Source organism: Suricata suricatta, chromosome 12 (assembly GCF_006229205.1).
Source record: "Suricata suricatta isolate VVHF042 chromosome 12, meerkat_22Aug2017_6uvM2_HiC, whole genome shotgun sequence".
NCBI classification, from domain to species: Eukaryota; Metazoa; Chordata; class Mammalia; order Carnivora; family Herpestidae; genus Suricata; species Suricata suricatta.
The window spans coordinates 31,108,296-31,136,230 of record NC_043711.1 but is presented as its reverse complement, the minus strand read 5'-3'; the positions used below and the strand labels follow the sequence as shown (position 1 = coordinate 31,136,230).

At 46.1% G+C, this 27,935-nt stretch overlaps 1 protein-coding gene across 1 annotated transcript in view; it reads left to right on the top strand.

Annotated features, from left to right (window-relative positions):
• The first annotated feature begins 10,457 nt into the window (after nucleotides 1–10,457).
• Nucleotides 10,458–27,935, top strand: part of PRICKLE2 (prickle planar cell polarity protein 2) — a 327,787-nt gene continuing 310,309 nt past the window's right edge. Inside the window, exons 1-2 of the mRNA XM_029917658.1 lie at nucleotides 10,458–10,533; nucleotides 11,316–11,401. Coding sequence (XP_029773518.1) covers nucleotides 10,492–10,533; nucleotides 11,316–11,401 — 128 coding nt within the window. The 5' untranslated portion in view covers nucleotides 10,458–10,491. The remainder of the gene's footprint in view (nucleotides 10,534–11,315; nucleotides 11,402–27,935) is intronic.

Below are 27,935 nucleotides of genomic sequence, written 5' to 3'. Positions count from 1 at the left end.
TGATGGAATTAAGGAGAAATATGTCAGCATTCCCACACGCTAGATAAGCACCCCTCATTAACCCAGCATACTCTCTCCTCTTCCTTTGCCTGGAGGATACAAACAACCCGTGGAGGGCTCTGAAGTTTAGAGCAAACTGTCCAAAAGAACTTTCTGGAACAAAGGGAAACTTCTAGTCAGCACTATTCAGTATAGTGGCATCTAGCCACATGTGGCAGTTGCACACTGGAAATGTGGCTGGAGCAACTGAGGAGGTGAGTTTTCACTTTGAGTAGGTTTAAATAGCATGTAAAACTAGTGACTTCTCCCATTGAACACGGCAGTTCTGCAAGATGGTAGATCAGAAGCCTGAGGTCTGGGTGGAGCAGAGCCCCTCCTTCCTTCCGCTTTCTCCACCCCTTCCCCTTCCTTCTCCTGTTCCACTTGCATTGGATTGTGTTCTGAGCAAGAAATAACAGCTCTTTGGACAGAGAATTGCTGTTTGGCTAGGCAGCCCTGACTAATACAGACACACGTCCTGGCAACCGCTTTTACAAAGAGAGGACAATTCAGCCCGCTACTCATCCATTTTACAAGCTCAAGGAATGCCAAAGAAGGCCTCTACTGAGATGGAGTTTTTAACCTCATCTGTGGTGTTAATTATCCTGTTTAAAAGATGAAAGAAGTGGCTTCTTGGGCCAGAGAGCAAGCAGCTTCCTTAGTGGCTTGGCCATACTGATCCCAGCAATAAGCTAGGCAGGAAAGTTCGGTTCTTTTTGATTCTCAGTGCCGATTTTTTTTTTTACAACCCTTTTAAACAGGGCATGTACCATGCGTGACAGAGAAACAGCCATCTGGTTTGATGATTTTTGGCTTCGAAGAAGAGAACACGAAAGAAAAGTGTAAGGTTTAATACTCAAGAGATGGGATTCTGTGTTACAGAGGAAATGACTCCATGTCCAGGAGGATTCAGCCAAGAAAGGGGCCAGACTGTGCTCTGGGCGGCAGGGTGGGGAAGTGATTCTCAATGGGGCTGTGCACACCACTCACCATTCCTTTCATTCATCTCTAATGAATGTGATGGCAACTCACTATGGAGGCAGGACAACTGGTCTTTCTTTGGTATCATCAGAGAGAGGGTTTTGCAAATTTCAGTCCAAAGCTGGAAAGGCTAGGATGACACATGCTATCTCATCTACTTTGTGTTGCCCACTAGTTTCTAGGCAAAGTGTCACAAGACCTCTTTTACTGGAAAGAGGACCACCTTTGTAATCAACCAGACCTCTACCAAAATTTCAAGTCTATTCCTATCTTGTTTGGACAAGTGACTTCACTTCTCTGAGCCTTGTTTTTGTTCTCTTCAGGGATAATAATACATCTAGCTCACAGTGCTGTAGCAAGAATAAAATGAACTGTGTCTATGAAAGCAGTTAGGACAGGGCTTCATACAGAGTCACTCCCTCCGGGGACTTCGGGTTTGGAACCTGTAATTCCAAGCCTGGCCCATCAAGGAGGGGCAGCTGGTGGTCCTGCGGTGAGGATGTGGGCATCTGCGTTCATAACTACGGTGCTTCTCAAACTCCGATATGCATTCACATGCTGCAGATTTGGTTTAAATGCGGATTCTGAGTGAGTAGGATTCTGTAACTTACATGAGTTTCCAGGTAATTTCAAAACTGCTGGTCGCTGATACCACCTTTGAAGAAAAGGAAGTTACAGTCTTTTCCTTCTGTGTGTTTTCCTCTCCTAGTACCTCCATAGATGAGCTGGCCTGCCTACTTTGAGTAGGTGAGGGAAGTATAAGATGAGAGTAATGAAGAGTAATGCAGCCCGAAGGGTAATCTAGGCAGATGAGTGCAGACATGGAAAAAGAGATGGGTTAGAGATTTCCAACCCTGGCTAGACTTTAAACTCACCTGGAGAGCTTTAAAATCTATCCATTGTCAAGTCTCACCCCAGGAATACAGATTTAATTGATTGGGATGGGGCCAGACATGACATATTAAAGGAAATAACTCCCCCGCTTATTCTCGTACACAGTCAGGGTTGAGAACTGCTGGGCTAGACAAAAAAGGCAACTTTCCCAGCTGGAAAGAATCTGGAAAGGGTCTTATCAAGATATTAAATCAGGGTTGGTTTTGAGGGGCTGCTAGATGAGGGGGAAAAAAAGAAAAAGAAAGAAAAGAAAGAAGCATCATGGAAATTGTAGGTAAGAGAAGCCAGTTGGTCAAAACCTTGAAAAATCAGATCCATTTGATTAAGCTGTTAGAAAAACACTAAATCTGCCTCCCCTAAAATGGTATCTTCGCTCTGGGCCTCTGAAGCAATTTGTCTGTTGAGAAGCCAAGGTAAATGGGAAACATGAAATCCATGCCATTTTTTGGAATCTGAGGCTCTTTTTCTTTCATTAACATTGTGGATTTGATTGTCCTCTGTGCTCACAGAGGCTACTGAAAGATTCTTATTGGAGCACAGCTTTGGCTGGTAGCACTAACGAGGTCTCGGTCCAGTGGGTCTCTCTTGAAGGGGAGGGGTTAAGGCGGGGTAAGGCATGAGCCCAGCACATACACTCCAACAAATTGAGACCGATGAGCATAGTTTTGCTGCGATGGAGTTTACACTTCTGAAGCCCAGGTGTAGACTGCCTCTTTGTCACCGGAAGCCAGCTCAGAATTGGCCCTTTGCCAGTTCTGACACAAAGCTCAGCCCCATTCCAGAATCGAGACGTGCCAAGCGTCTGCAAATATTGTGGTTTTACCTAAGATTCCTATGTCTCGGGATGGGGGCCACATCAGCCACGGCACAACTTCTCGGGCAATCCCCGTGAGACATACCTGTCCTCCGGAATGCCTGTGCGCACAGCCAAGAAGGAGATTCACCCCCATTGCCATGCCCCTTCCGATCTTTTAGTCCTTTGGAGCGGAGTTTGGCTCTGTCCCAGCTGCTCCACACTAGGCTGCCTGTACTCAGGCACAGCAAACACAAGTCTCTCTAGAGACCTGCCATCCCTCTTAGGTAGACACGTTTCCCCTCCTACCTCAGAGTAGAGTCTTCCTGTGAAACGTTTTGTGAGCCAAGATGGCGTGAAGCAAGGAAGCGATTCCCGTTTCATAAATGCAAAAATTGTCTTCAGATTTCTTTCACCTAGTGCAAACAGGTACACATGTAGGTCTTTTGTAATAGAGAAGCGACATACAGAGAGTTTTCGGAAAGCAGGGAAGGCCTGTATGGTACAGACTGTTACCTGGATGTTGAAGAATGTATTCTGAAGAATGCAGAGAGGGGCACGGCTTCTGGAAGGAAGACAAAAGTGCAGCCAACGCAAACCATAGCTAATGCAGCTGGCCCTATGAAACCTTGGCCTAAAGAGCCACGCAGACAATAGCTCAGCTTTGTGACTGAATATTGGCATCACACAGGGAGTTCTTAAAATGCTCTTATCTGGGTCACGCCCCTGGAGATTTTTATTTCATTGGCCTGGGGTGTGGCCTGGGCATTAGGATTCTTAAAAGTTCTCGCAGGTTCAGTCCGGCCAAGTCTGATTCTTGCTATTCTTTGTACAGTGCTGAGGGCTAAAGAGTAAGAGGGAAGGGTTCTCATAAGCCTGGGTTCCCTGCAGTGCAGTTGCTATTCCTGGGTCCTTCTTGCTGACCCAGCTAGTCTTGTGCTGAGTGCTTAAATCCCATCAAGTGAGCCCTCACAGATTCTAACATAAAGTACAAGTGTGGAAAGAGAGGTTGAGCACCATTGGATCATTCTGTGTCTTTGTGACAAAGAGGCCATTAAAATAGCAGAGAGATTGAGAAGGTCAGGGGAGAGAACTATTTTTGAGTTCGGATGGAGGAGGAGAATGAGCTGCCCGTGTCAGATCTTGTGGGCACAGTGCTTCTCAGGCACAGACCAGAGCGAGTGGGGAAAATCGGTGCCAGGAGCTCTCTTTCCTTTTCATAGTTTCTCTTTATTTCACAGAAGGCACTGCAAGAAAATGATGCAACACCAAGTTGAGAGCTAAAGGAAAGGGGCATCCTTGAGAGGTTAGCAGGGGGGAAGAGAAGCTGGGAAATCTGGGGAAACAAAGGCAGTCAGCAGGGAAGGAGGTTCACTCACCTTCCCAAACATGCTGTTCCCTCAGACCCACGGTGGTCCTTCAAATATACTTATAGGTAAATTACAAGGTGCCCCTTGGATGCAACCAGCTCCCATGCCAGGATACATGAGGAATCCAAACACTTCTGTGTGTGTGTGTGTGTGTGTGTGTGTGTATGAGAGAGACAGAGACAGAGAGAGACAGAGAGAGAGAGAGACAGACAGACAGGGAGGGAGGGAGGGAGGGACGGGGAAAGGGGGAGAGAAAGAGAAAGTGCTTGACTAGAAAGCTATTCCCCAAAGGCAATAACCGATCATGAAAACCTGGCACAAGAAAGCTGGGCTTCATTCCTTCTGGAACCATCTCTCAACAGCACAAGGTACTAGGCACATCCCATTACCTCAGTGAACGTTTATTTCTTCTTCTGCCCTTTCTCCGAGTCTCGGGGTTCCAGCGTGTTATTTAGGAATGTATTTTGGAAAGAGTAGGCTGCAACATTACTATGAGGCATTATGGAAAGGTCAATTTTGCATCTTTCTGTTTTTATAGGAGTACTGAGAAGACCAGGAGCCCGGTATTATAAAGTCCTCAAGTGCATGGTTGAAGGGAGTAACAGAAGGGAAAACAAGTATTTTTCTGTTGTTACAAAAGACACATATGTCATAGGGGAAAACAACATAGAAAACTGGAAAGAAAAAAACCCTGAAATTTCTCCTTCCAAGAGAATAATAGTATTTGTCTTATATCACAACCTATTTATGCATATTTAAAGCCTATTTTCAAATTTAGAAGTTTTTAAAAAATGTTTTTTTATTTATTTTTGACAGAGAGAGACAGAGTGTGAGCAGGGGAGGGACAGAGAGAGACGGAAATGCAGAATCTGAAGCAGCCTCCAGCTTCTGAGCTGTCAGTACAGAGACCGAGGCCGGGCTGGAACTCCTGAACCTTGAGATCATGACCTGAGCCGAAGTTGGCCCTTAACTGACTGAGCCACCCAGGCCCCCCTACAAGTGTTTCTTAATGCAAAATAATACATGCTTCTTGCATAAATTGAGAAAAGATAGATAACAAAAATCCTCTATTTCTACCACTTAGGACTGCCTACTGTTCTAGAACTTAAAGAAATTTTTTAAATGTTTTTATTTGTTTTTGAGAGAGAGAGAGAGAGACTGCGTGAGCTGGGGAGGGTCAGAGAGAGAGGGAGACACAGAATCTGAAGACAGGCTCCAGGCTCTGAGCTAGTGGTGAGCACAGAGCCTGACGTGGGGCTCAAACCCACAAACTGTGAGATCATGACCTGAGCCAAAGTCAGACGCTTAACCGACTGAGCCACCCAGGTGCCCCTCTAGAACTTTAAAAAGTCAAAATTATTTATGTATTCTATGTATTTTTTACCTTTCTTACATAAGAAATCTGTTTATTTTATAAAAATAAGATGAGCAAAAGATAAAGTATTAAAACACTTGAAATCCAAACCCCCAAATAATTGATTACACTCTATAATTTTTTTTTGTTGTAGCCTCTGGACTTTTTTTTTTAAGCTTGTTTATTTTGAGAGAGAGTCCACACCCACGCCCACACACGCTTGCAGGCACACAAGTGGAGGAGGGGCAGAGAGAGAGAATCCCAGGCAGACTCTGCGCCCGTCAGCATGGGGCCTGATATGGGGCTTGAACTCACAAACCTCGAGATTTTGACCTGAGTCAAAATCAAGAGTCTGACGCATAACTGACTGAGCCACCCAGGTGGCCTGCCTCTGGACTTTGCAATATTCAAATGTATGTGTAGTTTTGAAAGCCTGAGGGGTACCAGAAATCTTTGGCAAATGTGAACCATATTGCTATTTTATAACCTGTTTCCTACAGTATTCATACAAATTTCCCTATATTCTACAACATCACTTTTTAATGTCTGACTGAATTCCATTAGAAGATGCACCATTATTTATTTAACAGACCCTCTCTTGTTAAGTATTTAGATTATTTGTGATTTTTCTTTTTTCCCCCAGAAAGATCGCTGTCCTGACTATCCTTTAATGTTCATGTTTGTTGTTTCTTTGTAATTTAACTTTTGGGATGAGCTGCGTCAGCGGCTCTTCAGACTTCTAAAGATTTTCAAGAAGAACGATGGAGAATAACGGATGGTTCTTCGCATAGAACATTTTATCATTTCAAATATTTTTGCTTTACATATATTAGAATCTATAAATTTAAGATGACTTAATGTCCTATGAAGTACTGAGCCCACCAACACTCTGTATTCCAGATCTTTCCTGGAAGATTTTATCTTTTTCTGATTATGTATGTCGGTGTCATACTCCTACAAGAAAATTTGTAGACTACAGAAGAGTTGGTTGGAAGGAAAGAGAAAAGCCCTTTATAATCCCACTACTGGGAGAGACTCAGCTCTCTGACCACCTCTGCCAACTCCCTCACCACCCATGACTTGGCACACTTTTTCAAATACTCTCTGTAGACTTCTGATGAGGGGGATGCTATCATGGAAACTAAATGTTGGCTGCTGTTCAGGGAGGTTTTTACCCCTTTGCGACACTCGGAATAGTTTCCAGTAGCTAACAGCCAGGAACAGTGCACCAGCAAGCGGGGGGGGGGGGGGGAGCGTGCTGAGATACTGCGTTCTTATCCCTATTTTAAAAAGCACTGTGCGGACACATCCCTAACATTTCCTGCAGGTGTGTGGGAACAGGGAGTCAGAGGCTTAACAGTCACAGATTTCATATAAGAAAAAATAGAAATGCCGAAATACAGAAGACAGGCATGTTTAGACCAAGGGAAGGGGACACAAAGAGCTTGCTACATACACCTCCTCCAGATTTGATGTTCGAAGACCTCGGGCGACGATTTTCCATTCAGGTAAATAATTTGACATTTCTGATTATAAAATGAACACACGTTCATTATAGGAAGTATATTTAAAGAGGAAAAAGAAAAACAACCTTGTTCTGTGTGTTTCTTTCCAGTTTCTTGATGCATATTGTAAGACAGATTAAAGCCAAAAAGCCTATCCTGGTTTTGTGTTCCCACATCCTGTCATCGAAAGTGTTTCTTCCCATGTCAGTGAATCATGTATGAGGGTTCCTCAAGTCCCATCAGTAATTGCACTGCCTTGAGACATGAGGAAACAGCACACATCAAAGAGGTCTATGAAGAGTAAACCCAGAAATACAGAGCAAAATAAAACTGTTACTGTTCACCTGCAGCTGACAGTGAGAATGAGTTTTCCTTCCTGGGTTACTAAGCTTTATCTTCCTAAGCAAGATAAAGTGGTTGTTGACTAGAGAAATAAAATGCTGCCTCTTAAATGGAAGCCTCAGGTGTAAATAAGCCCATGGAAGACTAGCTCCTGTTCTGAGATGATAAACCAAGGGGGACTCATTCAAGAAGGGGGTGATTTCACAAAATTTGGGTGGGGTGTGCCTGGTGGCTCAGTCGATTAAAGCATCTGACTTTTGGTTTCGGCTCAGGTCATGATCCCATGGTAAGTTTGAGCCCACAGCCTGCTTGGGGATTCTCTCTCTCTCTCTTTCCCGTTTCTTAACCCCTCCCCGACATGAACTGTCTCCATCTCTCTCAAAATAAATAAATATAATAAATATAAAGTAGTAGAAAATGTTTTTACTTTTTTAATTTTATTTAAAATGTTTTTTAAATTTATATTTGAGAGAGACACAACTGCAAGCAGGGGAGGGGCAGAGAGAGGGAGACACAGAATCCAAACCAGGCTCCAGGCTCTGACCTATCAGGCCAGCCTGACGTGGAGCTTGAACTCATGGACCATGAGATCATGACCTGAGCTGAAGTTGGACACTTAACTGACTGAGCCACCCAGGCGCCCCTTAAATTGAAGTATAATGAACATGCAATGTCACATTAGTTCTAGGGGTGTTTTCTAAGGCAGATGTCAGGGGAAACACCTGTTGCTCTGTTTGGGACGTGGAATGGGTCGTCACACATGTGGCTTGATCAGACAGTATGTGGAGGCCCTCACACCCTGGCATCTCTTCTTTAACCGAGAAACAAAAGTTAAATGCCCAGTTCACCCAAATGATTTTCCCCAAGAGCATTATTATTGTCATGTCCTTCACCAGCCACGTCTCTCCAGAAGCAAGACATGGGACAGGACTATTGCCACTTGCCCTTGTGCTGCCTTCCAGGGAATTTGAAGATGGTGCTGCTTCCTCAGAATACATTTCTTCCATCTGTGAGACACGTGTAATGCATTGGTTTGCGTCTGACCTTTGCTAGAAATTTTCATAATTAAAATACAAGAAGGCACCATGCACAGTGAGAACACCGTCCTCCCGACCCACATGCGCCAATTAGGAGGCCATGTGCAGTGCAGTGCCGAGTGAGGTCTGCAGGAGCCCTGCTGTCAAGGCCAGCTGAGCCTCCCACACAGGTCTGATGATGACCTGTGGCTTTAATTACCACCAACCCTGTTCCCCCCCCTCCGCCCAACAAAGCTACTGCCTTCTATCTAGTCATTTAACAAACATTTGTCCAGCGTCTGAAATGAGCCAGAGACTATGCTAGGCCTGAGCAAATAAAGAGATGAATGAGCCTTGGCATTTACTCTCTGCAAGCATACCATCTCCTGGCATTGGAGGGTGTTGGGTAAATAGATGAAAGCAATATAAAAGAGTCTACCTTTTAGGTCGCTGAACACTGGAGGGCTAGAATTATGGTGAGGTGAGTGAGACAGGGACATGTGAGCGCAGGGTAGGATCTGGTCTTCATTTAAAATGTTGATGTTCATCATGGGCTTTTTTGGGGGGAGGGATCAATTCTGATTCTTTAAAATACTGCCTCACAATATTGTTTATCTCAATTGCTGATTTCTTGCCCCATCCCCACGCCCTGTAAATTTCGCTCTTCATTTGCTCCATTCTCGTTCTTGCCTGGAATTCAAATCGGGGCTTTGAGGATCATCAGCCAACACTGATACACAGCGAGTGTCCACACTGGGCCACCCTATTCTTTTGAGTTTGGGGGAGGAGTAGACTGGCCTTCCCACTAAATACCCCAGGCAGCAGCTTTTCTTCACTCAACTTGGACGTCTCACCTAGAAAAACACTAAGCGGAGAGAATTCTCTTTTTGACAATGCCAAGAGTGTCTTCTTTTGACAAATATTTATGGAGCATTTACCATGTGCAGGCACCGTTACAGGCCCTAGAGGTGCTGAAGTAACACGTGTGGGTCAGAGCAAATAAATAAACAAGATCATGGCCGGGTATGCTATCAAGGTATGAGGGAGCAACCTTGAGATGTTAAAATAGGGGCGAGGGACTGTCTCGAAGGGGAGGCGGTATTTACGCGGAAACATCAGTGTTAAGTGAACACCATGGCCTGCACCTCTCACACTTGCAACCTTTTATTGTTTTGACAGCTAATCTTTAATGAGCCCTTAGTTTGTGCCGTTATAACATATGTAGCAACTGTACCTGTCCCCACTCGTCTCCCTCAACAACACCGTGAGACTTGGACTCCTGTTATCTCTATCTATCTATCTATCTATCTATCTATCTATCTATCTACTTATTTATTTATTTATTTATTTATTTTGATAAGGAGACAGACTCAAAGTCAATTTGGGAAGATCACCAGCTAAGTGGTAGGGAAAGAATGGGCACGTGGTGGGGTCGGGGTGGGAGGTGGGGCTTCAAAGCTTGCCTGCCACATTGGACAGGTACTTAATAAGCATCCGGTGTATTCCAGGCTCTGTACCATTAGTTAGGGGCACGTGCCCTCCTCCTCGTCTACCCAGCACTTAGTGGATAGATTCCATGCGTGTCACAGACTTTTAACATAGTCCATTTTGGAGGGTGATGGGACTGTTCTATAACTTGATTTTGCTGGCTGTTACAGGTATGAATTTGTCAAGCCCGGCAGAATTGTGCACTAAAAACGGTGAATTTTACTCTGTGTGGATCACACCTTCATTTAAAAGAACCCAACCCCCTTTCCTCTACCTCCACCGGCTATCCTGGCCAAAGCAACAGGGGGGCTTCAGGTGGTCCCTGCCCTAAGGCCAGGGTGAGGGAAGCGCTTTGGGGGCGGGCCCGGGTTCGGGGCCAGAGTTAACCGCAGCGGGCCGGCGGGGAAGCCGGGGAAGGAGAAAGTAGGCGCAGCCGGTGCGGGGGAGGGATGGGAAGAGCCCGTGGACCGCGGGGCGAACCCGGGGAGGCGGGGGGGATGCCGGGAGAGAGGGAGGGACCTGCGGGCGGGAGAGCGAGAGGCACAGGCGAGGGAGGAGGGGGAGGCGTGCGCTCCGGAGCGAGCCGGGGGCTGCGAGGCGGAGACAGCCAGGCCACGGGCGGCCGAGCGTGCCCGCCCAGGCGACCCGCCCTCCCGACCGCGGTGCGGACGGACCGACGGACGGCACAGCGTGCAGGAGGCGCCCGGCCATGTTCAGCCGGAGCTCCCGGAAAAGACTCTCCAGCCGCTCGGTGAGTGTCCCCCACCTGAGCGGGGCCGATCTCCGGGTCCCCCCGGGCCTCCCCGAGCGCCCCTGCGCGGCCTCCCTCCGCCCGGCGGCCGCGCACCTGTGGCCCCAGGTAAGCCGGCCCCAAGCGCGGGGGCGCGTCCGGGGGCGCGCGGGAGCGCTCGAAGGCGCGGAAAGGGTTAAGTCCGGATCCCCAGACTGGGCGAGAGCGAGACCGGGAGCCGTGGCCCAGTGTGTCACAGTGTGGGAGCGCCCTGGAGAGCCCCCTCCCTGGCCTCTTCCCTTAAGGCAGGTCGGAATCCCAGTTTCAGAGCTCCACAGTCTAGCCTCTTGGAGCTCTAGCAGCGGACTTGACTTTGGGCTGTCTTTTGTGGTGTCCTGTGCTGCCCCCGTTCCAGGACCAGCAGCCTCACCCTAGGCGAACGCGCGATGGTAGCCTCTTCGGGACCCTGGGGAACAGAAAGGTCTTGCTTTTGTTTCTTAGAAACCCATGACCAAGGTGTCTGGGGGAGACAAAGCTCCAGCCATGGTCATTTCTCGGTGGCTTGGTGGCCACACCAGAGGTAGCCTGCCTGGGTCCCCACACCCTTGCCCACCAGAGAGAGACCACCCCTGGGGCACCCGCAGGTCCCCGCCCCAAGACCCCCACAACAGAGAGGGACTTTGGAGTCAAACCTGATAAGGTGGGGTGGGAGGGGCAGGTCGTCCTGCCTGGGACACCAGTGGGGCTTTGGAGAGAGCCCCCCCACGGTGGAAACATGGTTGTGTGGTCTTTTTGTTTTGAAGTTGACCGGACTGGGGCGGATAGAGAGAGGCCAGCCATGTAACGCCTGTGGTGACCAGTGCCCAGGGTTCGCCTTGCATAAATGGAGGTAGGATGCCTATTTTTCCGATTCCTAAAGACATACCACTTTAGGGGAAGAAACATGTATATATGTATATATGCGTATGTTCATATATACATATATTTATCTCCTTTTGTAAATCTCACTTGTAAGTCACATGGAAAGAATGCAAAGCCTGTTCCTTTAAGAGTGGGGCTACATCTGCTCCGAATATCCAAGGTGGAAGTGGTGGCCAGACACTGGGGGATGCCGGGGAGCTGGGCTCAGGCTGAATTTCCCTGATGGGAGAGTTTTGAGTCCCTCCTGCCCACACTCTATGTATTTAAGTTGCCGAGCCCCAAACGGTTCAACTTGGGCACGGCAGTGTGTCCAAGGGCCACGGTGCTGCGTGGGGAGGGCACCCTGGACCAGCCGGTGTTTTCCAGTTGTGTTTTTAATTCAGCCCCTGTAACTCTGGGTCCCACCCACAAATCCACGGCTGCCCGCCTGCGCTGTGTCAACCCTGCTCGGTGGCCAGATGTTTCTTATTAATGTACCGTGAATGTTGACTTCCAGGCAGCCCCAGCCTGGATTGGAATGATTATGTTTGGGAGATGCGGGATCTGGGTGCTCTCCCAGTGCATCTGGCTCCTGGGGCTCTGGTTGGGAAAAGTTGGGGTGCAGCCTGCCGGCTGTCCACTTGAGGATGTAAAGAGAAAAGGTGGATCCTTCTTGGCAACTTCATGAAAAAGGGAAATGAGTGACAGGAGCATATTCTCCGGCATCCTCACACGCTCTCTCTTTGATGAGTGCATCTTTCCCCTGTCTCCACTGCTCAGACGGCCCTTTGAAGAAGGCTGTTTCTGGACACGAGGGGGAAAGCCTGCTTTGATTTTATGTTACCCCTCTCTGCCTGCTTCTTTACTTTCTCCGAAACGGTAATGAGTGCGGGGCACCCAGTTAGGAGGAAACTCCCAACTGGCTCCTTCAGAAATTAAATGCTTTTGTTCCTGCCTCCGATGGGTCTGGCAGCCTCCTTGCCTTTGTTTCAGGGCACTGAGCGCAACCCTTATGGCTCCCAAGCATTTAATAACTTCTGTGTCAGAGGCAAAGCTAGGCGACCTTATAAATATGTAATGGGCAGCCGTAGGCATCCATCAGTGCCAGTATTGTGGCCCAAATGGCTGGCCCCTTGTGTGTCCCAAATGTGAAAGTAGGTGAGACATGCAATAGGTGTAGGAACCTTCTTTTGTAAACCAAATCCATTATGGCAGGACTCAGAGCCTCTTCCTTTCTGATCTGTCTTGTGCTCTAACTGGGAGGGGTGGGAAAGGCAGAGTCATGAACAGGAGAGTGCTCTCCAGCTCCTCCCCTACTCTGGAGCCTTTGGGTCCCCTTCTAACCAGAGCCCTGTGGGGTAGTAGTTCAGTGTGGGGGCCTGGCTTGGTGCTCCTCTGTTCTGTATGACCTCTGACCTCCAGTAAGCCTCTTAACCTCCCTAGTTCTCAGTTTCCCTAACCATCAGGTGGGCACAAATGGCACTTAACTCACAGCATTATCACAGGAATGAAGTGAGATACTGAAAATGTATAGCCCAGTATCAGGCACACAGTACCTATTAGCCATGTTTGTTCATGATTTTGAGCTTCCTCTCGACTCCTGCTGGGCGTCGCTAGCCGGTTTGAAGCTGCTAGGTGTCCGGGTCACTTGAGCCTTTCATGACCACAGCTTCTTGGAGAACCTTCGGCCCTTTTAATCCAGCTGATTTTGTGACGGGGGAAACAAGTGTTGTATGTTCAGCCCATTAGGGAGCCTTTCTTTCGGAAAGAGACCCTTTCATTAGGTTGAGAGGGGTTTTCGGTGAAGAAGTCGTCCCCCACCCCCCACCGGCAGCAGAAAGACCTCACTTTGGCTCCATGAATGGGGTTTTTATGGCCATTCCAACCATTGCTGGAAAGGAAGCAGCCCCTTGCTTTTGCCCCCTCCTTTTCCCCCATGGGCATACTTTCTGGTGACCTTTGGGAGAAGAGGGACAGCCATTTCTGGGTTAGAGCACAATGTTCTTTTTTGGCAGTTTGGAACCCGCAGTGTGCTCACTTTCTGGCTCTGACGGGGGAGACTGTGAGGCCCTTGGAGAGAGAGCTGTGCCTGGGAAGGAGCCCAAAACTGGCCTGCCATAGGCCGAAAGGCTCCCTCTGGTCTGACCCCAGGAGAGAGGATTTCCCTTACCCCAGAGTACCAAGGCACCCTAAGTATTACTGCCGGGGGCCTCTCCGCTAGCATCTCGGCTTCTCCACGGTCCCCTCCAATCCATTGCCCACCAGCAGGCATCTCCCAAAAGCAGAACCAAATCGAATCATGTCACTGCATCCAGCACAAAGGCACTACCGTTCTAGGCAGGAAGCAAGTTGTAAACAAGCTTTGCTTCTTCCTCTGCTGTGGCAGAGGTTGCTGAGGCTTTGAAGTCCAGACGGAGCTGGCTTGCCTTCCCGCTCTGGCTTGCACAAGCTGTGTGACCTTCAGCAGATGACTTAGGCTCCCTGAGTTTCATTTCCCTCCACTGTCAACGCGGGATCTCTCTGCTGAACAAATATTTGAGTTCCTGCTTTGTGCCCAGCGCTCTGCCGGTGCTGGGGGTACAGCAAAGAACACAACAGCCAGGATTCCGGCCCTCATTCCACAAATAATGACATTTTAGATAAGGTGGTTGGGAAGGTACTCTTGGAGGGGACGGGTGAGCAGAGACCTAAATGAAACAGAGGGAGGAGGAGGACACTGTTGATTCAAACCTGGGACAGGAGTCAGCTGTGCCACCATCTCCCAGGAGCTTGCTAGCAACTCAAAGTCCCAGGCCCTGCCCTAGACTTACTGAATCGGAGTGGCAGCTTCAACAAGATCTGCGGCTGATTCCTGTCCGCGTTAAAGATAGAGAAATGCTGAGTTAAAGCACTGAGCACCGCAGGGGCATCTGGGTGGCTCCCTCGGTTAAGTGTCCAACCTCAGCTCAGGTCATGTTCTTGTGGTTTGTGAGTTCGAGCCCCCGAGTGGGGCTCTGTGCTGACAGCTTAGAGCCTGGACCCTGTTTTGGATTTTGTGTCTCCCTCTCTCTTTCTCTCTCTGCCCGTCTCCCACTTATGCTCACATGCTTGAGCGTGCACTCTCTCTCTCTCTCTCTTGAAAATAAACACAAAAAAAGAATAAGAATATGAAAAAAACCCACTTAGCACTGTGTATGCCAAATTGCTCTCTGTATTTTAGGGCTTTCTCTGTGTGGGGAAAGACGCTTAAGGTCCCACGGACGTCACTTCTCATCCATGCAGATTTTCCTGAGTTCCGATACTCTCATCTCATTTTTATCATCACCCATCCCTGTAGGTGGCAATTGTGCAGATTCGTAGACTTTCTGAAGGGGAAAACTCTCAATGGATTTTTGTGTCTTGGGGAAGAGGGGGCTCACACAAGCACAGCGCTCTCCTCCGCCTGATCTAGGGCAGGTGGGGAGAGCTAGTCACTGTTCCCTGCAGGTGACCTTGCCCCCAAGAAGCAGCATGTCAGAGCAGCCAGGGTAAACCCCACAGCGGCTGGGCCTCGGGGAATTTTCATTAAGAGGAAGATTAAGGCATCTTCTTGGACTGTGAGAACAAAATCATTAATAACTAAGCTCTTAGTGCATGAGGAGACCGAATTCTCAGTGGGGGTTCATTGGGCATGCTTGTCTGTGGCCGCTTTGCACAGGGAGAGAAAAATAGCCATTTTTTTTTTTTTTACAGTGCAGCTTTGCCCCATGAATGCCTAGGCACTGATGAATAAAAATAGTAATCATAACGCCAGTGTCATCAGCCATGACAAGGATGCCCAGACCTTCTTACGTTACATACATTTCTGGTTCACCCTCACCAGCCCTTCAAAGATGGATCTGGTGAGGAAACTGAGGCTCAGGGTTGTTAAATAATCTGTCCCAGGACCCCTAACTATGGAGAATGAGCTGGGTTTTAGCTCTCAAACCCAGATTCTTTTTCTTGTGACTCACTGCCTCTTGTTACCTCTCTTGAAAGGCAGAGGGCTCTCTGGTCACATCCAGCCTGCAGGTGGGTTTTCTTTGGTTTGCACAGTGTGTTAAGAGGGCTTTTTATAACGTTAAAATCCAGGTTTTCAGCTTCTCTTTGAACATGCAGTAATGTGATAGTGAGGAGCCTACTTTGCTCCCTGACACCCAAGGAGCACCCTCTCTTTAGATGGTTGTGACCTTGACTTTGCCGCGATCTCTGACATTCCAGTTGCTGTCAAGGATCTTTTCGAATATTGAGGCGGCTTGTCAGGTCCTGGAAGGGATTGGAGTTTGTAAATCCTGAATGAGCATCTCATCTCTCAAAAAATGATTAAAAAAAATAGGAAGCTTCTCTCATAGTAGCTACAGTTTTAAAAGCATTGACATTGGCAGGCCAGTGTTTTTCATCCTTCTTGTCTCGGACTCACAGCAATCCCTGGAGATGGTGCAATTCTTTGTAGCTGTTTCAATAGATAAGGTAACTGAGTCTCAGGGTTCAACAATTTGAGATCCTATAGCCAGTGAGGCCATGGTATTCCAACCTTATTCGACTGCAGAATTCTGTGTCTGGACCAGGATTTTTCAATCTTGGCTTGCATATGAATTCCCAGGGCATCTTATTCAGATGCAGATTCTCATTGAACTGGCTGGAGGCAGGGGCTTGAGCTTCTGCGTTTCTAACCGGCTCCCAGGTGATGCTGATGCTGCCTGTCCAATGACCGCGCTTTGAAGAGCAACAGTCTGGACGAGGGTTGACACGTTACGTCCTGCTGGGCAAATCTGTCCCTTCGCCTGTTTTGTATGACTTCTATGACAAACATGGTTTTAACATTTTTTAATGGTTTAAGGCTATTTCATGACCTAGGAAAATGATAGGAAATTCAGACTTCAGTGCCTGTACGTAAAGAGCTCTCTGGATGCACTTACACACATCTGTTCTCATATTGTCTATGGCTATTTCCTTGATACAGTGATAGAGTTCAGTATTTGCAACAGAGGTCGTACGGCCTCCAAAGCCAAAAACATGAACTCTCTGGCCATTGCTAGAAAATGTTTGCCAATCACTGGACTATGCCACTGTCTAGGGGAATATGCAAGTAGCTTCTCTGGGTTTTAGAAGAAGGGCAGCTGAGACCCTTTTGGAATCAGTGCTAGAGGAAACGTCCCCTCCAACCCGGATGAGATTGGTGCAGAGATCAAGGATAAGCAAAGAACCAGGGAATAGACCAAAGCCATTTCTAAAGGGCATGTGGAGATGAGGCTTGCAAGACCAGATCAATGAACCGCCAGTGGATTCTAAGCTCCTTGTAATCCCTTTAACGTTTCAGCTTTGCTGATAAATGTAGATTCGACCTGAGCATTAAAAAGCGGGCTTTCCGACCAAGCCTCCTGGAGTTGCACTTTCATGAGCAGCTGACGTGGAGAGCGCAGAGCAGTGGTAGCTTTGTGAGGTGGTTTTAATTATGCAGAGCGGTTTGTGTCTGGACAACTGGCGGGTACGTTGGCCCCACGCAGCCCCCCCAGAGGCAGCGTTCCCTGGGTCAGCCAAGACCGCCTTGAAAAGCGTCTTAGTTGCCCTGGCAATTGTGTTGATTGATGACTAGGGTGGTGATCTGGGGAGACGCCGGCCTGGTTTCCTTTAGTGGATTGTAACTTGGCTAAGACATGGGTTCCCACCGATTATTCTGCTTGAGGAGGAAAAACACACTTGACCGACTGTCTTGATCAGTTGATGTGCCAAGAAAAGGGGAAAAAAGGCAATTGTGTGTGTGTGTGTTTGTATGTGTGTTTGCACCCAAGACTTTTGCCTGGAATCCTCAAAGTAGGAAAGGATACTTTAGCCCAGAACCTTGCTGTTTGGCTTACCTTACGTCATTGCCATTTGATAATAGGCTTGATGGAAACTGAAACACCGTAGTAGGATTTTTCTCTTGAAGAAAACTATTAGTTTATCCCAAGATATCCAGAGTATTGTCCCTGATTTCGAAATAAGGCATGGTCTTTACAAAGTATTTTTTAACATCACACACTCACACACATGTATACATATAGGAATTATATAGCACAGAGAAAACCCTTGATTACACTTTTGAGAGCAGGGCTCAGCGAACTACATTGGGACAAAATCGGGCTGTTACCTGGTTTTTGTATAGCCTCCTAGCTAAGAATAGTTTTCATAGTTTTAAGTGGTTGGGGGAAAGAAAAGAAGAATAACATATTGTGGCACTTAAAAATTGTATGAAATTGGGGCACCTGGGTGGCTCAGTTGGTTAAGTGACTGACTTTGGCTCAGGTCATGATCTCGTGGTCTGTGAGTTTGAGCCCCGTGTTGGGCTTTGGGCTGACAGCCTGAGCCTGCTTCAGATTCTGTGTCTCCCTCTCTCTCTGCCCTCCTCTGCCCATGCTCTGTCTGTCTCTCAAAAATAAATAAATGTTACAAAAAATTTTTTTAAATTGTATGAAATTTACATTTTAAGTTCATAAATACAGTTTCAATGGAACATAGCTGTGCCCTTTCACTTAGTAGCCTCTATGGTGGCCTAGGCAATAGCAGAATTGAGTAGTTGAGGTGGCCCTCGTGGTCCATGAAACCGGAAGTGTTTACTACCTGGCCCTTTTCAGAAAGTTTGCTGACCCCACAGCTAGAGAGATCTATTGCTCATGGCTGGCTTTTCATATCCTCAGACTTGTTCAGATTATTATGTGTTAATAAGATTTTAGAGAAAACATACATTCTATATGGTTTTTTATAGCATACCTTTTTTCATAATTAGAAACATTTTTTTGGACATCTTTGTGTGTCATTCTGGAAAAAGCACAAAGATCTCACACATTTCTTCACTCTTAGAATCCAGAATATGGGTTATCATGGAATTAAAAATTTTCTGTTCAAGGCCGCTTTGGTTGTTTTCCATCGTTCCTGATTACATACTGTATGATGATAGCTTTTCTTCAGCTCCAACACAGTTATGTGGCACTCTTATCAAACTGCCCTCCAAATGGCTGGTGCCAAGTTCCACCCCTGCCATTGAAAAAATTTGCGTCTATTTATGTGTTCTTTGGGCTGAAAATTTGAAACATCTCAGCTTGTACAGCAACCTTGTAATTAATCCTTGTTTAATCACCCTGAGTGACAATTTGTACCCAATGAATAGTGAGAAAACACAGAGTGTTGATGTCAGTCATCTTGTTTTTCAAAATACATCTTGTTTGTCTTTAATCCTGAAAGTGGTACTCACATTCTGTTGAAAGGTTGTCATTCATGCTTAAGCTTCTGTTCGTTAAGGTCGGTGGGATAAAGTGCAGGGGTGGAGTGGGAATCTAATAAATGTGTTATTTTGTGGTCTGTTGGTTCAAAAAACTGGAAGGTTTTCCTTTTTCTCTGCCATTAATGACTACCCCAGAGGGAATTCCCTATGGACAGAGAGTCTTCCCTGAAGGGGATGAATCCCAGATCATTGAGCACTTTGAGATCAAAAGGATTCTACCTGCCCTGTGTATGGGAGGGCCATGGGGGGTGATCTCTGGAGAGAAATGTGTACTTTGAGATAGTGTCATAAAAACTTCTGTGAAGCTTATAAGGGCTTCTGTCGGAGCCTTATAGCTGAGTGTGGTTAGAGGGACAGGCTTTGATGACATTTGGCTGGGATCATAGTCTTGGTTCTGCCTTTACTGGCTAAGAATCTTTTTAAACGTGACTTAACCTTTCTGGAACCTTTCTTGGTTTTCTCATCTGAAAAATGGAATAATATTATGTACTCTTACGAGGGTGTCTTAACGAGGTTGTCCTGAGGATTACATGGGGTAAAGCATATAACGTGCCTCATTGTGCATGGTGTATAACATGGGCTTCACATGTTTGTGGTTGAAAGATGAGTAGAAACAGGATTGGATAAGGAGTGAGAAGGTTTGGGTTCACGGCCCTGGAAATTGGAGATTCGGTGACAGGGAACAAGTCACTTCCCTCACCATGAACTGCTGCGCTCCATTTGTTAAGTGGGCCTGATGATTCTGGTTTTAAGAACTTCTGTCCAAAGAGGTGGAGTCCCCTTGACACACACAAACACATGCACCCCACCGCCACCCACCACGTGGGAGTTCAGGCTCACAGGGAATGAGAATTCCTGATGGAATAGCAGATTCACTTAGCTGGAGACACACCCTTCAGATGAAATGGAGTTGAGTAGAATGGGGCCCTATATCCTCACTGTCTCTTTGCTTAAGTGCAATGTTCATAGGGTGTTTGTTAAAACCATTTGCAAACCATCACAAGAAGATAACATTTAAATGTTGCCCCTGGGGTCAGTATACAGCAAGGGGCCTTTTTTGTGCCTTGTGCCTACCAACTGCACCATGAAAATTCATGTCCGAGATGAAAACCATTCATTGTCAAGGCAATAGTCAATCCATGTCACTCAGGCCTCTTTACGAAGTGTCAGTCTCTGTGGCTTCTGGTGTGCCCTACCAAACACGAGCATTAAGCAGATCATTAAGCAGAAGCTCCCTTTTCTAAGGCATAAAGAAAAAGGATTTTTATACAATGCCTGAACCCAAGACCATACCCTGGAAACTCCTGAGATGCGATGGGACCAGTGCCCGTAGTTTGCTGACAGGCCACCAGCTTTAGCATTTTCAGTGGTTGCCAACATTTGGTGTGTTGTGTAAGAAGTCAGATTTGGGTTTTCCTCTGGAGCAGTGAAAGTTTCTGACAGTTGAGGGCTCCTATTCCTCCCTTCCCTTCTGACAGGAACACATGTGTTCCACTTTTCTGCAGTCTCCATTGTTCCTTCTTGTCTTACACCTGCCCTGCTCGCTCATTGATGCCACTGACTGGCTGCTATAGACCTGTCCTTTTGTGCTACTAATTTGGAGATGCAAGCAGGCTACTCTGCATGCCTGGAAGGCTGGTAAGAATGGCAGAATGGAATGAAGCCGCCTTGGCAGGGATGAGTGTGCTGAGCTGGTCGCTTGAGTAGCGAGATCCTCCCTACCTGGGAGATGCTCTTGGGAAGGAGCCCACACCCTACAGTGTCTGCCTTGTGTTTGGCTTCTCTCATGCAGTGGCCCGGGGCCCCCTTAGCACAGTCTTCTGAAGCCCATCTTTTATCTTGTACTTGGTAAATAGGGGAGACCCAGGGAGGTAAGGTAGCATGCCCGAGGCCACACGGGCAGTAAGTAGTGGAGTCAAGATTTGAAACTGGGTCTTGAGGGCTCAGGATCACAAGTTCTGTAACCGAGAGAGAGTGTTCAGCTTTGGCATTTTGACTCTTGTCTAAATATCAAACTATACCTTGGGGAAAGCACTCAGATTCTCAGTGGTCTGGGGATGAGGTCGGACTATTGTCTACACCAAACAGAACATCTAAAGAGCGCCGGGCTTGTTGGTTTATTTCTGGATTGGGTCTCAAAGGTGAAACTCCTATAAAAATCAAAGGATGTGCTTTTGAGGTTTTTAGGGTGTCTGAAAGATGGGAGATGGGCTGCTTGCAGTTTTCCCGTCAGATCTGCATACATCGAAGGGGGCTCCGTTCAGCTTGTTGACGCTTTGGTGTTAAATTGGGCTGAGGAGCTTGTGAAAGTCTTGGGGTGAAGGGGATCGTAGGGGGGGTGGGTGCTGTGGAATGCCATTGGCATGTTTCCTGGAGGAAACCACCCCAGAAGAGGCCAAGGGAGGGGGGTTACAGAGCTACAGAGCATCCTCTCTGCAGCCCCCTTCAAGTCCACAAGCTAAAAATAAACAAGATCTCCAGTCTTCGGACCTGGGCCTTGGAGCTTCCATCGGCCAGTGTTTTACAGATCACAACACCACTACATTGCAAAATCGACGCAAGCACATTGGGCGGCTGGGAGGCATTTAATGAGAGCGTTATTTGATTTTATGTTTGGTAAACGACTTGGGGATGCAGAAATTGCTTTCACAACTCTTAAAAACTGGCTCATTATGTATATGTGTAATATCCAGAGCGGGGCCTGCCAGTTGAGTGCTGAGGAATTAGGCCTCCTGGGGGCTTATTATAAGAATGCAGGTGTTTTCTTTCTTCAATGATACAATGAAATTACTCTGATAATATAATTTCTCACAGTCTTTTGTTCCACAATCAGGCACCCAGGAGCACACGCCTGCCATTTGCATCCTTGATGACTTGGCCTTTGGAGCTTTTCCAGTGACTTACTGAGTTGTTTGGAAGTCATAATGACAGTCCCCTTTCATCTCCATGAAGCCCCAGATTTGGAGGCCATGGATAACAGGAATGTAGCCATCGTCTTGGGTCTGGGAATATTGGAAGCCAAAGGGAAGGGCAGGTAAATAGGTTTTCCTGGGTCCTGCGGGGGTGGAACAGCTTAATAGATGTATCCAACTCCTGGGGATTTTGGAGAATTTTGGTTTTTAACTTGCAAAATCCTGGTGACAACAGCATTTTAGAGCAAGTTGGTTTCTTATTTTTAAAGTAGTTTTGATCAAATTGTTGGATGATAAATGTAGCATTTGGGTGTGATTTCCTTGTAGTGTTTTTTTTAAGTAGAGTTTTACATAATTGTATTTGTTTTCTCCACCTGCCAAGACAACTTAATACAAACTAGGTGGTTTCAAGTAACAAAATGTCTGCTTTTACAGTTCTGAAGGCTTGAAGTTCAAGAACAAGGTGTCAGGACTGTTGCTTCTCTCTGGAGGCTCTGAGGAGGGGAAAAAAAAAAAACTCTCCATGTGTCTGTCTTGGCTTCCTGTGGCTGTTGGCAGTCCGGGGCATTTTTAGCTTATAGATGGCCCTCCCATCTCCGCTTGTATCATCAGATGGTTTCCTTGTATGTCTATGTCCCTTTCCCTTCTCATAAGGTCTTGTCATTGGATTTGGGCCCACCCTAATCCCAGATGATCGTATCTTAAGGCCCTTAACTTAGTTACTCTGCAAAGACCCCTTTCCAAACTAAAATCAAATTTAGAGATGTTAAGTGGAAGTATCTTTTGGGGCAATGCTGTTCAACCCATTATAATAATAATCATGGTAGTAAAGCCTATACTATTTTGTATTCTTCAGCAGTGCACCCCACCGGGCTGGGGCTTGCTAAATGTGTTATCTGGAAAAGTACAGTGGTGCTGCAGGGCTGGGTGTTGACTTTGGGGCACGTTTGTAGGGAATACCTCTTTTGTCTCTTCTAGGCGGAGAGAAATGCTTGCAACAGGGGGGATTGTATGAGCGCTATTACTAGATGGAATTTGCTGCCCATATTGATTAATTCAGCAGTCTGAATCAGTTGACCCCCAGGTCACCCTATGAAGTTCATCCGTCTTCTTTTAGCTTTTGTTGGGCTTTGCCAGGGAGATGTACAAGCAATGAACTGATAGTGTGTGGGCAGTTATTTGTGGGAAGAACTTCTGGCCCCAGGGTTTTTAATTAATGTCTAGGTTTTTGAATTGATTCGCTTTCAAAGGGCGGGGGGAATGGGCACCCTTAGAAAAGAAAATTCTTCGTACTCCTGGAAAGAGGTTCCATCTCCACAAAGTCCTGCCAGAAACAACTCACTCCACTCCCCAGCTCCTGCCACGTCTCTGTAAACCCAACCAGAAAAAGCATAACGTGAATTGCACTTCCCCATTCCCTGATTTCTGTTCAGTTAAATTCAGCATGAATGGATCTAGGCTTTTCAGAATAAATGAACTGAAATAAAATGAAAGCAAATTATGACTTTTCTCGTTATCATTATCACAATAGCTATCATTAATTGACCATTTACAATGTGGGAGGGATATTCTATTCTAAGCACATTTCTTATCTTCTTATATTTAATTCTTGAAACCCTTTATGAGATAGACACCATGATCCACCATGAGAAGACCTGGGTGCTTCAAGTTTCTTTCCCAAGGTCTCACAACTAGGTTAGATGGATGACTCTTACTGCAGTGTGGGCTTTTGAGCACCATATTGTCTGGCTCCAGAGTGATCTTAAAGATTCTAAGCAGTGGTGGGGATGTCTGCCCAGAGTTTCCCATTCATTTAGCTCTCAGTTGATGCTTAGAATTTACATCTAGTAAATTAGGTCCTGCTTCTGCTGCTGATGGTCCAGAGAGCACAGTTTGAGAACCACAGCAGCCCAGCCCGCCAGGACTGACTGTCCCGTTGGGGAAGGGCAGATAAACATAATTTAAATAACTTGTCCACATTAGCAAGCTTTCTTATCACAAAGTAGTTTAGATTACTGTTAAGTGATGGGTGTTGATGTGGAGGGTCAGGAGTTTAGATTGAGAAAAAGAGTGCCTACCCCCACTTAAGCGTTAGTATATTCTTGGCCACCTCCGCCTCCCTGTCACTTAGAGGCCTTGGAATGTAATAAAGTAGTTTTCAAGCTCTTTCATCAGCTGGAAAGTAGAACCAGCCGAGGTCTGTGTCTATAAAGATAACTAAAGATGAATGAGACTCTAGCCCTCCGAGATGGTGGAATACATTGTCAGGCTACAGAAATGAAATCGTGTGGTGCTGGAGCAGGAATTGATCCTGGAGGCTAACCAGGACACCTCCAAAACTAGATCTAAGCCTTTGTACATGTGGTGTGCCATAGAGGTGACCTGTAGAAGCAGTGGGGGAAAGCTTTAATAAATGGTGCTAAGACAAGCAGCTTTCCATCTGGAATTAGAAGAGATCTAAAACTTGTAAATTAAAAACAAAATCGAATTTTCTTGGAGATGAAAGCTTTGACCAATTTGGAGAGTGAAAGGCATATGTAAATTCAAATAATGTCTCTTTTCCTGTCCCCCTATCCGTACGCTCTAACCACACTGGCTGCCTTAACTGGTCCCCTAACAGAGTAGGCATATTTCCACCCCAGGACATTTGTCCATGCTGGGATCTCTCCCAGTCTGCATGATTTGTTCCTTGGCTTCCCTCTGGGCCGCTCTTCCGGTGTTTCCTTGGAGCAGCGTTTCCTGGCCATCCTAATAGTGCATCATCCCTCCCCTTCTCTCTGCTGCTCTTATGTTTTCATAGTGCGCTTTCCACTACATTATATTACATTTTTAACGGATTGTCTGGATTTTGATCTGCTCTAGGATTAATTACCATAGTCTACACAAGAATTTCAACTCCATAAGGATCCTTTTTTCCATGTCTTTAATGCTCTAGCACTCAGAAAATGGTAATGTCTGACAAAAACCCCATTAGAATTTGTTGAATGAATGAATGGGTGACAAGGAACCCAGAAGTTGTAAAGGAAAATGACCTTCACATGAATAACTTAAAAATCATCAAAAGACAAGAAAATTACTTTTGATGCCTGATACACCGAGACCTCATTTTTCACAATACAAAACAGCTCTCGCTAGAAAAACATGAAATGACTCCACAGAAAGTTGGACAAAGGCTGTCATCAGGCAGATGGATGAGAAAGTGTTTTTTGTTTCCTTGATGACGTTAGCATTTCTCATGTTTCTGTTGCTTTGTGAGTCCAGTGTCAATAGCGTTTGGAAAATAGATTTGTGTAGAATGGTGAAGTTTGTATTCCATGAACTACAGCATCCGTTTTCCCAGGAATTATAAGAATAGTATGCACACGCCTGTGTTGAAGCTAAGCTTTGTTCATGTCTGTTGAGATGATAAAAAGACCTCTCAAAATTCCTTCGGATTTGGCATTGTCCACGGGTGTAAGCAGGATCCGCAGCTGTGATCGTGTGATCCAAGAGATGACAGGAAAACGATAACTATAAAACTACAACAAAAAGCCCCATCTACAACTAGAGATGTGGACATCTGGCCACTCAGGGCTGCCTTTCTGTTTCCTTGTCACAGTACTTTGGAAGGGCTGCCGCTGGCACTTAGTGGGTTGGAGACAGGGATGTTGATCGTGGTGGACCCTGAGAGACTGGGCCATCACCGTGAAGGTGTCCCTGCCCCAAAGCCAGTGGCATTTGCACCCACTGAGAAGGAATGCAAAGTGTCGCAAGCAGCAAATGCCTCTGGGAGGTGCAGAGCACACCTCTGATACTTGGAAACTTACTGATCTTCTCTGGACCTCAGTTTCCCTCCTCTTGAGATTGCGGCAGATAGATGATAGAGTCAGGAAGGGCCCCCTCATCATTAACCCATGGTGACAGTGTTACTAGGCTTTCTTGCTGAAATTGCTCACTGGGGATATTTTAGCAAGAAGAAATTGAAGAGGAGTTAGTTCTTCGCTCAGTCCCCTTGCTGGTTAAACCAAAGACCTCATTCCCTTCATGGCTCATGCAGTTACTAGGTCCTTCCTCAGGGTGCTCTCAGTCTCTGATCCCTGTAGCTGGGGTGTAGAGTTGTATATTGCCAGGAATGAATGCGTTTGTTCCTAGATCTCTTCATGCCTGTTATACTTGGGACTAGAGATACATATGCAACTTCATAAACCATTGAAATATGGATGTAAACAGAAATAAGATTTATTTCTATGAAAATGAAGCTGAATGCTAGGAATTGACCCCTTGATGAATACTAAAAACAACTCAGTTGAATGAAGCTTTGGGAAAAAGGATTTCTAAAAGCCTGGGAATGAGGCAGAAATGGTTGAAGGACATTGATTTTTTGGGGGGACATTCATACTGGAAAGTTTGGAAAGACCACCAAACTGGAAATTGAAGAAGATGTATTATAGGTTTGTTTGATGCTTCACATGGAAGGTACTCTGTTTGGTAATCCCATACGCAAAATCTTCTCTCTCCCTATAAATTGAATGTATGGCTGTGCACTTCAGGAAAAAAAATGAAGATATGTATGTATCATTATTTTGTGATTCCTCAATGTGAGAGATGCGGCTGGTTGTTTCTGTATCCATCATCTTCTTCCTTAGAGATATAACCTTTTTTTTAAAAACTTTTTTTTATGTTTGTTTATTTTTGAGAGAGAGACAGCACATGGGCAGGGAAGGGTCAGAGAGAGAGGGAGACACAGAATCCAAAGCAGGCTCCAGGTTTCAAGCTCTGTCAGCACAGAGCTCAATGTGGGACTTGAACTTAGGAACTGCGAGATCATGACCCAAGGTGAAGTCAGACACTTAACCAACTGAGCCACACCGGTACCCCTAAAGATAACAGCCTTTAAGATACTGTCTAATATATAGGCTGAGAGTTAAAGCAGTACTTTTCCAGCCCTCCTCACTCCTAGGGGTTGCCATTTGACTAAGTTCTGCTCAAAGGCTTAGAGGTTAAAATACTAAGTGCTGTTTCTGGGAGGTATACCTTTCAAGGGAAAGCACATATCCCTGGTTCCCAGCCGCTGGAATGTGGATGTGACTGCTGGAGCTCAAGCAGCTAAATTGGACCATGAGGTGGAAAACCTGTGTTGAGGGAAGTAGATCAAGACATGCATTACCTGGCTTCCTGGTGCCCATAGTGACACCATCATAGCCTTCGATCACATAACTCCAGACTGTATTTATGTGTGGGGGAAATTAGTGTCTACCTTGTTTAGGCTGTTACTATTTTGGATTTTCTGTCAACCACAGATGAATTTCATCCCACCTGGTTGGACTATAGACATTAGTTATGTTGGATAAAAGGCTCTATTATCTTAGCTCCTGCCCAAGGGTCAAATATTAGTTTAGACTCCTTTTGGAGGATTTGGAGCTATCATTTCTAGCAACAGGATATCTGTGTTCTCAATGAGGGAGGATCCAAAATCTTTTTTTTTTTTTTTTTTTTTTAAATTCTGGGAGTGCCTGCTAAGGGCAAGTGTGCTATTCCAGAGTACATTGTTCTGAGGTAGAGATGACTTCATCTGAAACCTTCAGTTTTCATACGTTACTGGAGCAAATTCAATTACATACGGTTATAGTAAGTACTAACGCGAGAGTATTTCCTTCCCCCATAGTTTGGCTTCTCCATGCATCTGTGCCATTATCTCTCGAGGAATAACCTGGAAAATTTCAGGAATGTCATCATATAGCACTGATTTCACCCTCTGAAAAAGTGCATACGCCGTTTTGGAATGCATTTAGAACTGCTTATTTTAGGATTAAAGGGTATAGAATGAAGGAATACGATTAATCCCTTTGATAGCCCCTATCATTTTACCAGCACACTAGGCAGAGAGCTTGGGTTCACATTACATACGTGGAGGAGCATGCCACGGTGCTACTGGATGGGAGTGTGGGCAAGGGGCGAAACCTTACCGCCTCTGTGTGAACAGAAAACGGCATGTGCCTTTTTTAACCTCTTAATTAGATAATCACCATGCAAAACTTTGCTTGCTGGAAAGTCTGCCTTGTTGGCGATATTGCAGGATCGTTTAGTGTGAAAGGCCTTGAGCTGGAATTGCCTTTTTGATGGTTACTCCTGGCCACAGCTTCCCCAGATTTCCTGAGAAGAGTGTTCAATTGGTAATACAAAAATGATAAAAAAAAAACTGGATGACATTTTGGGGTCAAGTGTAATGTATAAAACACACTGGGAATTTGATGTATAAAAAAGCGTAGAGGGAATGTATTCACTCAAGAAAATGGATTTGGGTGCCGGGGTGGCTCCGCTGGTTTAAGCGTCAGACTTTGGATTTCGGCTCTGGTCTGGATTTCACGACTCAT